At 40.3% G+C, this 17,556-nt stretch overlaps 3 protein-coding genes across 7 annotated transcripts in view; 1 reads left to right on the top strand and 2 right to left on the bottom strand.

The window, feature by feature from the left end:
- Positions 1-499: 499 nt before the first annotated feature.
- Positions 500-4,792, bottom strand: ppp1cc (protein phosphatase 1, catalytic subunit, gamma isozyme). Its single transcript, XM_046033956.1, has 7 exons — positions 4,430-4,792; positions 3,906-4,037; positions 3,520-3,750; positions 2,786-2,890; positions 2,276-2,499; positions 1,654-1,788; positions 500-1,159 (listed from the first exon to the last, which is right to left on the bottom strand). Exons 1-7 carry the CDS (start codon positions 4,482-4,484, stop codon positions 1,070-1,072), a joined length of 972 nt encoding a protein of 323 aa, XP_045889912.1. The 5' UTR covers positions 4,485-4,792; the 3' UTR covers positions 500-1,069.
- Positions 4,793-6,231: 1,439 nt separating this feature from the next.
- Positions 6,232-15,899, bottom strand: myl2b (myosin, light chain 2b, regulatory, cardiac, slow). 4 transcript variants are annotated; one of them, XM_046034690.1, is made up of 8 exons: positions 15,760-15,899; positions 12,627-12,733; positions 7,755-7,844; positions 7,577-7,652; positions 7,057-7,161; positions 6,842-6,920; positions 6,716-6,764; positions 6,232-6,588 (listed from the first exon to the last, which is right to left on the bottom strand). In XM_046034690.1, exons 3-8 carry the CDS (start codon positions 7,788-7,790, stop codon positions 6,484-6,486), a joined length of 450 nt encoding a protein of 149 aa, XP_045890646.1. In that variant the 5' UTR covers positions 7,791-7,844; positions 12,627-12,733; positions 15,760-15,899; the 3' UTR covers positions 6,232-6,483. The 4 variants fall into 4 exon arrangements, with proteins under 4 accessions (XP_045890646.1, XP_045890645.1, XP_045890643.1 ...); XM_046034689.1 differs by lacking the exon at positions 15,760-15,899 and adding an exon at positions 14,594-14,808; XM_046034687.1 differs by lacking the exons at positions 12,627-12,733; positions 15,760-15,899 and adding an exon at positions 10,683-10,711.
- cux2b (cut-like homeobox 2b) overlaps positions 14,331-17,556 on the top strand; it is an 84,972-nt gene continuing 81,746 nt past the window's right edge. For both annotated transcript variants that reach the window (XM_046034686.1, XM_046034685.1), the window contains exon 1: positions 14,331-14,576. In XM_046034686.1, the coding sequence (XP_045890642.1) occupies positions 14,514-14,576 (63 nt within the window). In that variant the 5' untranslated portion in view covers positions 14,331-14,513. The remainder of the gene's footprint in view (positions 14,577-17,556) is intronic.

Below are 17,556 nucleotides of genomic sequence, written 5' to 3'. Positions count from 1 at the left end.
CGTTTCCTAATAAGGACATCGCACCTTTTATCTTTTATAATAAGCAATAAACCTGTGCGTACACACGGTGTGTGCGCTATAACTACAGGTAGAAATGTTGTACGGGTAGATACATGCTTCTTTGGACAAATGAACTTAGAATGGCTATGTGAAGAGTAAGAATAAACTTGACACGTCAGATATATAACTATTGTGGAGGAAATAAATCAGGGAAAACAGCATGTTCTTGGAAATTTGCGAATATAAGGATTATATATAACCGTTATAGTACATAATACAACTACATTATATTTCATAATGACTTCCAGCCCGTTTCCTATACAATATTTCACATCTGTTTCCTCCTTTTCCCTGGCCTACATTTTACATCCTGTCTCCCCCTTGTGGGTGTTGACTGGTGGGAACCCCTTTGCTCAAAGTCTTCTTTGGCAAGAAGCATTTGCAATTTATCAATTTGTATTTCAGTTTCCTTTAGGAACAAATGACAGAACGATACCAATTTCCCCCTAAAATACACTCAATGTTTATTAGAAAGATTTAGACATTACAAGAGTGCTTCTTTATTAATTTAATTTAGCACAAGACTTGTTTAAAAATGTGATGATGCAGTGTAAAGTCAATCTCCTATGACACAGAACGTAAATAAATTGTAAATAAAGTTTTATAGAAGTGAACAGGTGTTTGTGACCTTTCCCTGTTGAGAAAAAGATAACAAACGAATAAGACATGAAAGAAACTGGAAAAATTGTGCACAGCTTCAAACAAGGCATTCCTGTGCATAAATAGCCGTGTTGTTACATTTTTCCTGATTGAACAGTCATATGTGGTAAAGACTAGCTGCAAAATGGAGTGCAAAACACCTGAGGTTTTCATGGTGACATATCAATTTACCGCTGTGGACAAAACAACAAAATAATTTGCTTTCATCGGGAAGGAGTGAATATCTTTTCAGTATTGGCAGCATGAAGGATTGCAATCCTTCAAGTGCAGAAGACGAAAGCAGAACAGAGGAGTGCGACTCCGGCCATTTGTACCACCCCCCCTCCCCCAACCCCAACCCCAACCCCACTCATTTCTTTGCTTGCTTGGTGACCATGTTGCGGGGGGGAGTCACAGGACGGCTGCCGTTGGGCTTCTTCTTCTCAGCTGGTTTCAAAATCTACAAAGGGAATAAAGAGATATGGGAATTGCCTTCCTTTTGCAGCCAAACACACCTTGTCCCGGAACAAGAAAACATTTTAAATGTGTGTGCTGTTTTCAATTATTTTTACATTGTCGATAAATTAAAATAATGAATAAGAAAAAATTCTAACTGATCTTGAAAGCAGCTGCTACTGCCCAATTAGCAGTTGTTGAAACTCATGGGTGAAAAGTTACTAGTTGTTTTTAACTTTACTTGTGTACCTGCAGATCTACTGGCACTTTGTCTGCTAATTCTTCATCATGGTATCAGATCTATGTGAACAATTGGCTTTACTTCTACACAGAATGTAGTTGGTTTTTTTTTAAACATTCAGCACAACACAACAAACACAAGGCACCACAACCGACTTGTCTGTTGTTCAATTCAGCAGTATTTTACAGTTGTATATCAAATTAAAGTGCAATTCATATTATCCTGAAGTAATTCATGCACAAGCAAAGGCGCCTTACCTGAAAAGAGCACATGAGGGTCTCATCCACACTCATCATGGCACCAGCATTGTCAAACTCCCCACAATAGTTAGGCGCTGAGAACAAAGTGACAAGCTGCCTCTTTGCGAAGAATTCATAGCCATCCTCAACAACCTGCAAGTGAGAGAATAGTAAAAAGGCTCACTTAAACAATATAATATAATGTGTAACATGAAGAGATGTCACATACAGTCGCAGTGGTTCCCAAACTGATGGATCAGGACCCCAACAAGAGCTCCATGCCACCCAAAATATGCTTTTTATTCAGACTGTCCTCAGGTGCATCCTTTTTTTCTTGTGAATCACTGGATAATGTGACCTCTTTAGGTTACTCAAATAAAACAACGGGGGAAAAACATTTTCAGTTGAACTGGTCACAACCGCTAGACATTAGGAACCAGGGATCAGGGTTCACATAGACATTGCCTTATTTTGAGGAGTCACAAACCAAAAAGGTTGGGAACCAATGTCCAGTGTACACAGTACATGACGTTCTGCAGTCCTTGTACCAAGTGTATCAGCAAGTCTGGTGACCTGCCAATACACAGCCACGTCAAAGTCACTTTTCTGTTTAGAACGACACTGTTGTGATTCTGAATACCTGATGGGCACGACAGATTAGATCCAGGTCATGCTTGTGTAGGAACTTGGCCACCACCTCTGAGCCAAAGGTAAACGATACACCCCTGTCGTTCTCCCCCCAGCCCAAAACATCCTTGTCTGGATCAGACCAGAGCAAATCGCACAGCAGACCCTGGTCGGGCACATCAGTAGGGCGCATGATGCGTCTGATCTGCTCCATGGATTGAAGGTCAGGTGACAGTCCTAAACAGAACGGCAGAAAAAGTACAAATAAACACCAGTATTGAGGTCAGTACCTATTGCACAAGGGTGAGGCCCTACGTCAGTTGACAAACTATGCAGACAGCATTACGCATGGACAGATGAGAGTGGCTGATGACAAAGGTAGATTTGACGTTCTGGATAAAATTAAAACGGCCACAGTTATGATTGTAATTAAGGGAAATGTGTATTAAAAAAAATAAAAAAAACACACCCATCACATTGCTAGAATATTGTTTTCATTTCAATTTCAAAAACAAAAACCCACCTCCATGGCAGCAAAAGATCTTCTCATCGACAATAGCTGCAATAGGGAGGCAGTTAAAGCAATCCGTGAAGGTCTTCCAGAGTTTGATGTTGTACCTTCTTTTACCTAAAAAGTTCAAAAGATTATTTAAATTAAGCATTATTTCACAGCAGTAAGAACACTTCTTCTGCTGCATGTGCAGAGTTCCACCAAAAAAGCTCAACCATATAGACCCTGTGTGAGGACTAAGGCCCCATCTACACTACTGCATTTCTGTTTAAAAATACGATTTCCGTCCACACCAGCGTTTAAGCTGGTCGTTTCAGACTGGGAGTCGTCGCAAAGTAAAAGGCGACATGCACAGTACAAGTGCAAGCTATAAGTGTTATTTGCACGGTACAAAATATTTTAATAAATATAACAAATCAAAAACTATGTCAGCAGCATTGTGTTTCTGCTTTGCATGACTTATAAGAGCCAAACTTGAGCGTCTGTGTCATTGTTCTCTGTTTTAAGACAAAAACAGAGAACAATGACACAGCCTCTGTTTTAAGACAAAAACGCAGTAGTGCGGATGGGGCCTAAAAAAGCCAAGTCAGAACATTTCTGTGCTGCAAAGTGCACTAAAGCCACCCAGCATGGAACACAAGAGACAAAAATCAGAAATGAACTTAAACCATCACTGCTACAATACATGAAACAAAAAGATATTAAATGTGGAAATATTTTTATAGCCATGGAGGCACACCACTTACACTCGTCATAGAAACCATATATTCTGTTGATTGAAGCACACTCGTGGTTTCCCCTCAGCAGGAAGAAGTTCTCTGGGTATTTGATTTTGTATGCCAGCAGAAGACAGATGGTTTCCAGAGACTGCTTCCCCCTGTCCACATAGTCACCCAGGAACAGGTAGTTGCTTTCTGGAGGGAAACCCCCATACTCAAACAGCCTCAGCAGGTCATAGTATTGCCCGTGGATGTCACCTGCAGGACCAGGGTAAATGAATGCACCAAACTGAAGTACATCTAATTGTTTTTCACTCATAATTTGCCTTCACCTCCTTGGTGAAATTTGAATATAAAAGCCTAAATGCTTCTTATAAGACTAACATACACATATACACAATAACCTTACTTACCACAAATCTTGAGAGGGGCCTCCAGCTCCAGAAGAATGGGTTGACTGAGAAAGATCTCCCTGGACTTGAGGCATAATCCACGAATCTCATTCTCCTGCAGCTGCACATTCTTGCCAGGCTTTGCCCCTCTGACTGCAACAACAAACAAACAAAAAAATCAGAAAGAAGTTGAACACGGGTCTAGCTAAGGTAGCAAGGCCTGCGACAGTCTCTCTGTGCTGAGGCTGTGAGGGACAAACGCCAAACATTGTATAGCGCGCGTTGTAACGTTAGTAAGTAAGTAAGGTCATGTCGTTTAGTGCCCTTCAGCTGCACCATCTTTCTCAACCCAGACAAAAAAATAAGTGGAAACTGGTGACTGGCCTTAAAGAACGGCAAGTCAACGAGTTATTTAACAAGATGTTGACAAACATACGGATGCGCTACAGCTAGCCGCCTATCTAACGTTAGTGTTGGTCATGACAGCATTCCGCTCATCTAAATAATGCGAGTGTTTTATAGATATTATTTCAGCATTTTCTTACCTTCTAAAAGACGCTGGATGATACTGTCAATGTTGAGCTTGTCAACATCAGCCATTGCAACGTTGGCGTTAGTAAAATCGATTCTTGGCGTTAACACACTAGTGAAAGCTAGCCCGCTAGCTATCCTGGCATTAGCTACCCAACGTTAGCTTCGTTGATTTAGGCGCTTCTGTTTAGCTGCTCGTTGACACTTTTGACAATCTAATGTTCTACTTAGACATCGCAGTTTAAAAAAATAAATAAATCTACATCCAATGTTTGCTTTTGCTAAGAAGCAGGGACTTAAAAAAAAAAAAACAAACGTCAAGCACACTAGCCCCGGTAGCTAGCGAAAGCGTCCCGTCTATGTTTTTCTCTGCCGCACCTTGTAGTACGAGGCTGCTGCTTCAAGGAGGCTGCTGGTGTCTGCTCCGCTGCTGCCCCCTACTGTATTGGATGGAGAAAGACTCTTTAACCCATTTAGATAAAACTGAGTTTCAGACTGTAGAAACCGATTACAAGACAGAAATCCTATATTTACGTATATGTGTGTGTTTTATATCATAAAGGCTATAAAATCCTCATACATAATAGATTTAAAGATTTGAAAGACAGGGGACAACTATGGTATTAAGAATGGTCAGAATAACACAAGAAAGCAATTGCATTAATATTATTATTTACAAATAGCCAGTTGGAGCAGCTCTAAGTCCTAAATCGATAGTAGTAGTAGTAAGATGTAGTCCAGAAATGGATAACTATTTACCAGCTAGTTATGCAGCATTTTGGGAGGTACAAAGGAACAACTGACAATGATGCAATAATTATTGGCCTACTTATTTCAGCAACATACAACCTATATGCCAGTTTTGTTGAAAAAACAAGCCCTTTAATATTTTGACAGCTATAATATATTGACAAGGAACACATTCATACCGTTCCTGCTCATACATTTAAAGGAGAGTACTGCTATGAAACTTCAATGTAAAGTGATTTGGCAAAGCACACATGGAGTCTGGCAAATGAAAGATTACATATCCCTTTAACAAATGTAACACATTTCAAGAACAATCAAATGAAGTTGCGCTGTTAATTTTAACTACAGTTTAGGCTTATCATTGGCAGAAAGTCAGTGCAATGTAGATCTTTTCATCAAAAATGGACCTGATGGAGGTTGTGTCATTAGCAAATAATTTAATACATCTGTATTTTAATCTCCCCGTGACCCTGTACGCAGGATAAGCAGTTGACGATGGATGGACGGATGGTATTTTAATATTCCAAAAATTGGAACACTTTGAGTAGGAAAGGATTCATCCCTAAATACACTTTGTACTATATTTGAAATATACTCTGTAAGACTTAGCTTAGTGCATAGAACCTTTTTGATTGGACATACAGATATGTTTCAGATTTTATTTTTTAACCTTTGCATAGCCTACTGCACAGTCAGCACTGTAGTAATACTCAAACAATATTCAGCTAATGAAATATTATTTGTGAAACAGCCTTTTCTGCTGCAGCTATGGGAGGTTAAGCCAGACACAAATCTGTCTCCCTGGAGCCAAATGGACAAGCGTAATTGTTGTTTCTTACACTGGGATTAGCTAACATCCTCACAGGCCTGCAGGTTTAACCTCCTGACCACTGGAAATTTCCTTCATCATCAAAAGTTTGTGGTTGTGCAAATATGCATGAGTGGATCTTTGCAAAAATGTTCCTCAGTGCTACTGCCAGTGATTCATTCATTCAGAAAAAATAACTCATAGCATGTAAACAAACACTTCCTTTTCTGTGGTCACATAAACTTTTAATTTCACCTATTACATATTAAGAGAAGCAAATACATGTACACAGTGTAATAGACAGAACTATACATACTATAACATTTAAATTCATACTCAATTAATGCATCCATAAACAAGTATGTAATTCAACAAACTGAAGCTGAAATGTGAAATAGTTATTTTTAGCTTTGAATTTCTGCAGTAGTCATGTGTGATCATTCACACATGTCGGCTCAAACATGACCCATTGGTTTAAATGTCCAGAGTGCAATCTCAGGAATAACAAATCTATTCTTGGTCTTTCTCTTCACCATGTGTGATGACGTGGACCAGGTTATTGTAGTCCAGATTTCCTGCCACATCTGGTGGAAAAGCCGCAAACATCTGTTCCATCTATGGGCATGAAGGAAGGAAAAAAAAAAAAAGAAGGAGAAAAAAAACAACGTTTTTGAGTGAAGAATATCTTTAATCAAAATTCAACGGTGTCATACTCTAACATTGTGTGAGGTGGAGCTCTAACCTCTTCGGGGGAGAACCTGTCTGCCTGGGTTGTTAGCATCTCTGTCACGCTGTAAAGACAAGCAGTGATGGTGAGCAGACTGGACATTCACTTCTTCCAACACTAGAGCGCTACACTGTTACTCACAAGTCTTTCTTTAACGATCCTTTTCCCTCAGGATCAAAGACTTTGAAAGCGTTGAGGATGGTCTCCTCCGGGTCAGCGCCTAAAGATGAACAGTGGCAGCTCTGAGTTGATGAAAAATTTAAACAAAGGTACTGTCCTTTTTCCCCCAAGAATTGCTATGGTCCTGAATCTCTATATATAATCAGGCTCTGGACTATACAGAACAGCCCACTCACCTTTAAGCTTCTCTCCAAACATGGTGAGAAAGACTGTGAAATTAATCGGTCCTGGTGCCTCCTTCAGCATCTCATCAATCTCTTCTTGCTTGACATTTAAACGGCCTAAAGAAGGATGGCAGATAAGGTGTAATAGGGTTTGGAGCTGCAACTAATTATTATTTTCATTATTGATTTATCTGTTGTTTTCTCGATTCATTGAGATGAATCGATAAAATGTTCAAAAAAGTGAAAAATGACCATCGTAATGTCCCCGGAAAACTGAGGTGGGATCCTCAGCTGGCTTGTTTTGCAACAGACCAAAACAAAATATATATTCAGTTCCCATTACATCAGACAAAGACAAGCAGCAGAAACCCCTATTGCTTGAAACATTACTTACTATCTTATGACTATGGACCAATCGCATCAGCTCTAACAAGATTCACAACTGGGTATACTTATATGAAATGTGACGATGAAAAACCCTCACAACACAAAATAGATATACACAGATAAACAGACACACAGGTGGTCTTACCTAAAGCTGCAAAAGTGTCTCTCAGGTCGTTCTTGTCAATGAAACCGTCTCTGTTTTGGTCCATGATAGTGAAAGCCTGCAGAAGGTTTATGGTTACGTCTCCTGTATGCACTGTCAGCATTCACCAGTAAACTGCTCAAATTCAATGTGAAAGACAACATTTAGGCCAAGCACTGACTTCTTTGAACTCCTGGATCTGGGCCTGTTCAAACATGGAGAACACATTGGAGCCGGCTCCCTCGGCTCTCTTCTTTGCTTTCTTCGGGGCCTGTAGGGTTTGACAGTGACACTCGATTAAGATCCAGTACTAACGGAGCAATCACCACCTGTCTCCCCGCTTCAGCTTCACTCATTATCGGTTTTACTGTGACACGTGCGCTCACGGTACCGAGCCAATGATCAGCAAACTTACCAAGTGTGGGGGCATTAATTGCACAACGGGCAAGGTTTATACCGGAGCATGCATTTCATTAGGAGGGATTACTAATACTGTCAGTTTGTTATGGAAATATTTACTCATGCCTCCAATTTTGTGAGAATGCAGACTAAGCCTGGGGAGGGTGTGGTCCGCTGCCTGCACTCCCAAAGTCCCAGATTCACATGAGGGATTATTTTATAGGGCCTGGGTGATGACAGGATGGTACACTGAGCCCTGTTTGATCAGAAATCCCTCGGGGACAAGGATTATGTCAAGTTATTTACATGACTGCCAAGGAACTGTGAAAAACAGTGTAAGGGGATGCAGCGTGATGACATCATATTGCCTGGATTCACAGGCCGCACGACAGCTGCTGTCTAGCCCTTGTTGTGGATTAGCTCTTGAGCACTTGTATATCTCATGGACAGGACCTCTGGCGCTCAGCATCTCTTATTTCTTTATTTTGTTTTAAGAGGATTCATGCAATCATGGGATGCGAGGCTAAATGTGCTGTTTCTTGATACTGCCCAGTGCAGACCGTTCTGAGAGGACCGATGGAAGCTGGATTGATCAAAAATAATACATTCAGTCATTCTTGGCCTGTTTGTAGCAAGTACCTGTTGCTCCTCTCTTCTCCTTTCCTTTCCTCCTCTCCTCATTTCCTTTCCTCTCCTCTCAGGTCATCTCCTTAGTTTCTGTCCTTTTCTCTACTCTTCTCTTGTCTCTTTGCCTCCTTTTTCCTCTCCTCTCATTTCTTTCTACACTTCTTTTGTCCCCTCTCCTTCCCTTGTTTCCTTTTCTTTCCTCAATAGTCCTCTCCTCTCCTTGTTTCCTTTCCTCTTATCTCCTTTTCCTGCTAACAATTACCAATTCATAGTTTTCTTTTAATTTCAGCTTTGTGAGTAGACAACAATAATCAATAAGTATTCAATAGTACAACGGGAGTCCTGTCCTATTGATTATTTATTTTTCTGGTGATCTGTATTCAGTACCCATGAGCATATTGACATGGAGAATATTGATTCATTGTCATCAGTGTGAGTGGAGCAAGATGTATAATTCATCAAAACATGCCATGACAGTATATTATAAATATTTATTTGTATATAATATACTAGATAAACGCATGCAAGCAAAAACAGAATGTCTCCTTACAGTGTGGTGGTACTTTAAACAAGATTAAATGCAATGACAATGAAATCTGTGTCCACTCACCATGTTTCAGTGGTAGCTAGATGAGTATCCTTGCTGCTTTATGATGGAGCGGCACACAAAATGAGGGGTAGATATACTCTCCCCTCCATAATGGCGCATGCTTATGGTCTATAAATACTCCATGCCCTCTTTAGGCAGAGACCCAGGTAAAGAAGACTATGCCTTCTCTGCCACCGCCCCCCATTGTCAAAGTTCATGCGATTTAGGGATAATAGCCAAACACACATACCCCCTCACTGAGACCCCAGAATAACAACAGGACATAGCTTTGGCTCAGGAAGGACAGTTGTGTTTGTGACTGACAGTTGCACTTGATGGGATCCATCAGCCAGCTGTCCTGTTAGTGCTCCACAGGGACCAAAACTATGTGATGATGGGATCTGTTTCTTGGTAGCACAATAAATGGAACTGTTAACTAAAGCTCTCTGAACCCCAATAAGACTTGAACCCATGCTGTGGAAAACATTATCGGCAAACGTTGCCCATGTGATGTGTTTCATGAATGATGTCGTTTAGCTTTTCTCCTACAACAGTGTTGGACAGTTATCCATCCACGAAACAGATCACAGATTACTGTGAGGTGTATGAGGTGAAATTGTTTGTGATCAAAGAAGGCAAGGTAAGTGGATTTTGAGTGGAAAAGTCAAAAATCAAAGAAGATACTTATTTGTTATACACTTGTATTATTTACAAGTTAATCTAACAAATGCTCAAAACCTTATAATACAATGACATCTAATACAACACAACAACCTCAAACGTAACTAAATCAACATCACACACCCACAGTCAACATTTTAAAGCCCTCCTCCGGCCAAAAATGTGTTTTGCTTATTCTAACTTGACATGTTTGAGCTTCACTGTGCAGAATGATGTATGTGCAGAGTGTGCCACTTGTAGGCTGTTTTCACATTCATCTGCCGAAGGGGAAAGTTTCTCCTTGCTCACCATAAGTCTCAGTGTAAGAAGTGTGTGCACAAGCAGGATAATACCTTGGTAACTAATCATGGTCCAGTGTGCAACTTAAAGATGTATTTTTTTCACTATTTCTGCTATAATTGATAGATTGTCACAGAAGAGAGGCAAGAAAGAGAGAGTGGGGAAGACATACAGCAGCACTGCGGTAACGACTTGATACATAGACGCTGCACCAGGTGAGTACTGGGGCGCCACAGTATGCAACTTACACAGTGTGATGTGGAAAATTTAAACCTCCAGTGCACATACCCTGAGGCTACACTGAAATAAATCACATCTTGTGTCCAGTAGCTGTGTGTACAGCAGATTTTCAGAGGGAGAACGAGAGATTTCTGACAAAACACATCATACATAAAATATCAGAAAATATATTCAAAGCAGAGTATATATGTTCTTGAATATTACAATTACAATTGCATTAATTTATATTTTTGTGACTGAATTACAGCCATTTTGACATATTATAGCATGAAAAGCACAGGTGTAATTAATAACCTCCATTAAGGCCGCATCGCAATTAGATGTTCCAGTCACAGGGTCCTGGTATTGTGTATAATGGCTCACAGGCATGACTTACTGGAACATCGTTAATGTTATTAGTTCCACCTGCGCTTTCCCTGCTTTGACCAGTCAAAACGTCTACTGTGACAAAGGCCTATAGGCTACCCAGCAGAAATGACAAATGCTTCAAATTTTCCCAACTGGCAAACAGCGACAGATTTTAAGCCTGTACGAAAGCATGACAACAACTATAGTGGACAATGTTTGTCCACACCACTAATATTTAGTGACATGTGGAGTGTTCACACACAAGCACACTGCAGACTCCTTTATTTCTTTGACCATTCATTTACCTGTTTTGTCCAGTGGGTAGTGCTAGCAACCCACAGCAGGAAACAGCTCAACTACCACGGAGATCTGACTTCAACTCATTCTCAGCAGAATCAACTCACTGCTGTTTCTAGTTGTCCCATCTGATTTTAAACAAATATCATTTGGGAATTTAAGATATTTCATTATGTTGATATAATTTCTATTTATTAAAATTGCACGACATTATCACATTTTCTAATGAATATTTTAATAAACCTTAATATGATCCACTAATCACCCACGCAGCAAAATATTGTTTTTAATACAGGTAAAGTGCAGGAGCATCGTTACTTTCATTACTGTAGACGAGTCCTTGCATTGCTTGGTTCAGCTACACAGGACATACCTGTATTTGTGAAAGTAGTGTTACAAACTGTGATGATTCTCTGCATAACATAAAGGGGTTTAGCTCGTCCCTTGATGAGAATGCACGTGGATACATCCTTCTGGAGAACTATGGGTTCCAGACTCTTACAGTAAATAATATTTTTTCCAGGTTAAGTAAGGTTTGATAAAAGACTAATGGGATGCATATAATTATAGTAAGACTTAGCCTTGCTTCTGTTAAGTGCTATGTCATGCTGCTATACATGTGAACCTGCTCAGTCAAAGCCTTTCACATTTTGGCAGGCCATCATTCTATTTTGTTTTAACCCGCTAGTTTGGTCCAATAAAGGTTGCTATGGTAACCAAAGTAATAATTGCTTAAAAAGTAACTGAAAATGGTCAAACTTTAACACGCAGTCAAAATAAAGGAATTAAGTAAGCCTTCCAGAATCCAGGTGCAAAGGTCTTTGTGACGTTGCACATGTTGTCAGATCCTTCAGAAATGAATCTCCGTCCAACTGATGACTGAGTGGATCTAAGAGAATACTATACATATCCTCCAGGATACCAAGAGACAATGGGTCTTATAGTTAACAATTTGTTTGCAGAACTGTGGTTTGGGTGGTGCTTTTTACCACCATGAAATCACAATACAAGCTCAAAGAAGCTGCCACCACTCATCAGCGATTTGCCATTTCATTAAATATACTGTCAGCACTTTCAAAGACACACAGTCATTTCAAATCCCTCATTCAGCGACCTCATCAAAACAATGATTTTCTCGCTTTTGGATAATTTCCCTTCTGTGCGCGCAGTCCTCATTTTAAGTAATCAGACATTACTCTTTAGATTGTATTAATTTGAATGAGGTGACGAGGTTACTGGAAGAGGCCCGTAGTGCTTTGTTTGAGACAGCGGTGAATGTGAGGTCATGATTATATTCAGAACTACAGATCTGATTGAGTCCATGACATTCAGCAATGTTTCATAAGGCAGAATGTGGATTCAGAGGCCTGACAGACAAAGCATCAGCCTCTGGAGATGGATACTGTGGGTTTAGGTCCCACCTGGGTCCCCACAGGGCCTGAGTGCTCTACATTCCTGTGTAGCCAGAACAGAATGTGTGAACACAAACACTTTGCTGAATCTTTTGTTGGTGTGAGCAGGTTGTGCTGTTTGGTTCAAAGACAAGGTCAGAGATTCAAAGTAAATAAAACAATATGTACTGTACGCCCTTACTTCCTGAAGTATACTGATCCAGTGCTTCAGCCTGTTCCTGTGTCACTCTTCACTCCCAGCCGACGCTACCCTTTCACCCCTCTGTTGAAGTGTGTCTCAGAGAATTCCTGTATATAAGGAAACAATTAGTTAATCAAAAAAAAAAAAAGTGGTTGATCCTGTCCTCTACACTAGCATAAATGCTTGATTTTGAAGTATTAATTTTTAAAACTAAGTCAGGAAATCACCAAACTAGGGAGAAATTAGCTATTTCTTACTCATCATCTTTGTCCATACCTTTATGAGTCAATAAATTATAAACTGTCTCCTATTGCTCAATTCAGTTTTTTTGATGCATCACTATCTTCCCTATTATATTTGCATCCTGCATTTTAGCATCACCCTAGAGCCACAAATAAAATGCAATAAGCAAAACTTTTAATAATCTTCCTTCACTTTCCCCTTAGGCGTCTGTCTACGGAAAAGGAATATGTCATTGTCCCCCAAGGTGCTAAAAATATGACCCATGAGGATATTATTTTTTTTTTACCCGGGACTGATTTTCATAAAGGATATCAGCTAGAAGCTACTGTACACTGAGATGTGCATGGTGATCAGTAGGTGGAACATGGATTAAACCATTGGTTTTGATGGATACCTTCACTCAGTGATAATAGTATAATTAATGGAGGAAATCACACAATGTGCACATCACCTTGCTTCTAATACTGTGGCGTCAGCAGGGGGAGCACCTGGCACAAGTGTTCAAGCAGTACTACAGTATGTGTGCTGCCTGACCAGAGGAATGAGTTGTTTTAAGTAGACAAAGAGCACCCTCATGCTTTATTAAGTTAGACAAAGTCAAATATGTGAGTTTATATATGCTTAGAATGTTGCTGTCATTAACTTTTATGTGTAATTTCATAAAGACGTTTTTTTTGTTTCAATCAGAAAGCATGTTGTTATGCTATTTTATTACATACATACTTTTACATTATCATTTTCTTCTCCTTATATTAATGTACAATTAAATAAAACGATCAATACAGCCAGACATGCCTTCATCATCTATATATAAATGGATGCCCCCCAAAATCTAAAAATAGTAAAATAAATAAATAAATAAAAACATAATCACAACATATAAAATGTTAAATATCAAGAGGGGCCTTAAACCTGGGCTATTTTTACAAGTAGTCAAATAAAGTCAAGCTATAGTTATTGGGTTTTGTACATAGCACTTTAAAAGACACTGCTGAAAGAATAAAGTAGTAATAACAATAAATTTAGAAAAGCCTATTTAAGTTACATTTCCTTTAAAATATAGGGCAGAGGGTTTAATATGTGGCTATTTTGTGTGGGGACTAAGTGACACTGTAATAATAGTTTCACTACAAGATAAAGTCTATTTTTATTTCCAAGGCTGCCTCTTAATTCTACTGTCCCATGTGCTCCTGTATTATAAACACGTAAAAAAAAAAAAAAAAAGAAAAAAAGTAGGCTTGGCTTAAATCCCCTGAACTCTGCTAATCTACACATCATCTCCTTCCCTTTTCCAGACGGTATTGATCATCCCTGGGCTTTACGTCAGTATTGATAACTTTGCCAAAGCAAAATCAAGTGCAATTGTCCAGTTAATGTTGGGGACGGAGGCACGGATACACTTGCTCTTTACTTTTCAATGACCCGGGCAGCTCGCCAAAAAGATACTCTACTTTTTCCCGTCCTACTTCCTCAAAAAACATGTTGGTAGACTTGTCAAACATATCGGCGGAGACTCGTGTTAAGTCTGTTGGTTACGTTTTTTTAAAAGTGGGACCGGTGATCGTAAACGTTGTTTAACGAGGGGGAATCCAGCCCACATATTTATTGCAGCCGCTGAAAAAAATCTCCTCAATATCCCCCAAGATGGCCGCCGATGTAGGATCGATGTTTCAATATTGGAAGAAATTTGATCTACGGCGGCTTCAGGTTAGTGCTATTCTCACCTTTCTCGGCTAATTTTTCCCGCGGTATGTCTTGTTACTGTACTCTGGTGTGTGTTATCTTGTTTTGGGCGAATGTAAGACGAAAGCTAGCGGCATTTGCATTGATAGTTATTAGAAATTGATCCCTCTTCTGCCTTTGTTCAGTTCAATCATTGATCAGCGGTGGAGCGACCGTGGAGCAGCACAGCCTCTGTGTTAGCCACACCGATCTGGGATCAGCACCGCGGACAGCACTGGTGTTTACATGCATTAGCTTTTCGGCTTTTTTACTCTTTATTGTCCGCGACAAGCACCGCCGTACTTACATGTACGGAAACTTTTAATGCGCCCCTGAATCTCTGTTCTTGGACGTAGGCTGTTAACTTTTTCACCCAGCTTAATGTTTTATGCGGGTTGTGTCGACGGCCGTTGCGTTGCTGCTGCATCTTTCAGTAGGCTATAGTACAATTCTTGTAATTTTACATTTTTGTATCTTGAAGAATTTGCATGTTGGGAAGTTTTATTTGTGACTGGGAAAGTTTATTTTGTGGACATTAGACATTGTGTTCGGACATTTTATGAGAACATATTTTTCATGTGTGTAGACTGTACATTTAGAAACGTTAGTCGTCGCGGATAGTGCAGCATAGCCTACAATTAGTTGTTGAAAAAAATAAACAGCTTTTAAGTCTTTTAAACGCTGAAGAAGCGGTGCACTGTTATGTCGCTGGCACAAAAATGTTTTATTTCTAATTAATAACGTGGATAATGTGGCAGGTGAGCGGAGTGTTAGTATCACAGCCATAACATGTAGCCTTCCTATATTGTCCCATTAAATAGCATGTCAGCAGTAGCATATAGCTTAACCCACTGGGCTGAAAGTTGAATTTATAAACCACAATGCTGACAGGATATTCGCCTGTATGCCTGAAAGCAAACGTTGAAATAAGGTTGGGAAAGCTAAACGCTGTTTTCAGTGTCCACTCCCCCCCCCACACCCCTCCTCTCCTCTCTCCTGAAGCCGCATAGGGCTGCTCGGCCGGGGGGGCTGTGTAATTGTATTCCCCGCTAATGTTTGTAAATCAGCCTCAGCCGGCGCAAGGGCAACGTCTCTGCCGTTTGACTGATGTTCTGTAACATGAGAAATGACAGGAGCATGGCAGCCCGGGTCCCTCGGAAAAGCCTACCGAGGAGGAGAAATCAGATCTGGTGGCTCTCGGTTGTCTTGCTTTGGTCGAGTGTTATTCCAGCTCCCAGCCGCTGGACCTCTCTCTCGTCCAGGTTGGGATCCAGAGGGGCGAAGGAGCTGTTGTTGTTGCGGCTTCATGTAGCGTCCCTTCTGCGGGCTCCCGTCCCGATTCACCCCGCTCCAGAGGACCGTGTAATATTTATGATGGATGTATACATTCAAGGTTTTTCATTAAATGTGACTGAGTAGCCTAGAAGCTAAATCTGAACTGCCCCTTAAGGATGCCCAAGCCATTACCTAGTGTCATGAGCAGTGATGTAGTGGTACATTATGAAAAGGGTAGCCTCCAGTCTGTGATCATCACAAGGCATGCAGCCACTAAAATAAAGAAAAATTCATGATACCTGCAGAAAAGTGTTAATTCATGCTTGTGTTCCCTTGAATGACCTTATCCTCCTGTACAATGAATCACTTTGATACCACTTGCTGTGAAACAGTAGTACCCTCAATCTACTGCAGAATGATTATTGTCAGTTTATAAAGGTGGCTAGATAATTTCACCTATGAGGAATAGGTGGAAGGTGGATGAAACTAATTTAGGTGTTTACCTCTGCAGCATCTCTGGTCTTTTGGCTTTTGGATTATATTTTCATGTAGTCCAGGATATGTGAACTAAAACACTGTTAATCACCTGGACAGCTGTGCAAACAGGTTATTTTGGAAGGATGCCAAGAAATACACCTATTAGTCCACATAATTAAGTAAGTGCCATTTTTTATGCTTTTCAACCTGTTTATAAAGGTCATATAAAGTTTGCCACAGTGTTGGTTATGGTTATTTGACAGTTGACAAAGATGTGATGTATAACACTAGACACATGCATGTGTTGAAAGTGGTGGCTGTGTTGAGAAATAATTTCATTTTATACTGAATTCTTTTTCCTTTAACACTGAAACCTGTAATATTTCACAGGACTAGTATGGGTTTGATCACATTATCTTATTGTCTGCAGCTCTGGTAAATAGTCTTACAAGCCTCTGGTTGCAAACATGCCTGTAGCTTAAATGTGACATCCTCTGTTACATGTGTCAGAAATCAATTAATTCACTTATTTCTCGTTCAGTCATGGTTGGAGCCGATTTCTGGCAGTGTAAAATCATTACAGCTGTTTCACCATCTCTTCTCATATAAAACAGTATTCTTATAGTATTCTTATTTCTGAGAACCCATGGCGATCTACAAGCTGTGTATTTTAGCAGCTCACACTGGAACGTTTATTTTTAAAGTTATTATATCAGTAAACTGAGTGTGCAGTTTTTGGTTGTTGATTTGCAGTAGATTTGTGCCTCCGAGTTGTACAGGATGAATAATTCACCTGCAGGCTGATGAAAAGAGGGCAGGGAAAGTGCGAAGCGCTGAGGTGGAGTGACCTTGGTTCCTGCTGGCTGCAGGTCACCCGGCCGTTGCTGTGGTAATCATTCACACCAGCCAGATGGCATTTCCGTGGGCGAGCATGAAAAGGACGGGTCAGGGTCTGTCCTGCCAGGTCCTGCCAGGCCCAAAAACAACTCTGGGCCAATACAGTACCTGGAGAGAGAGAGAGAGAGAGAGAGAGAGAGAGAGAGCATTGGGCCTGCAGAAAGACTTTGCAGAGCCAGGCCATGAGAGTGTGTGGTCAGACCAGGTGGAAATGCAGTTTGATTACAGTCGTAGTTCTGTTTAATCCTATCAGCTGATACTTTCTCATTAATTTATCGCACATATCTTCACCTTTAATTGCCTTTTAAGCAGTCAG

Source organism: Micropterus dolomieu, linkage group LG21 (genome assembly GCF_021292245.1).
Source record: "Micropterus dolomieu isolate WLL.071019.BEF.003 ecotype Adirondacks linkage group LG21, ASM2129224v1, whole genome shotgun sequence".
Taxonomy (NCBI): Eukaryota; Metazoa; Chordata; class Actinopteri; order Centrarchiformes; family Centrarchidae; genus Micropterus; species Micropterus dolomieu.
This window is presented reverse-complemented; position numbering and strand designations above follow the sequence as displayed.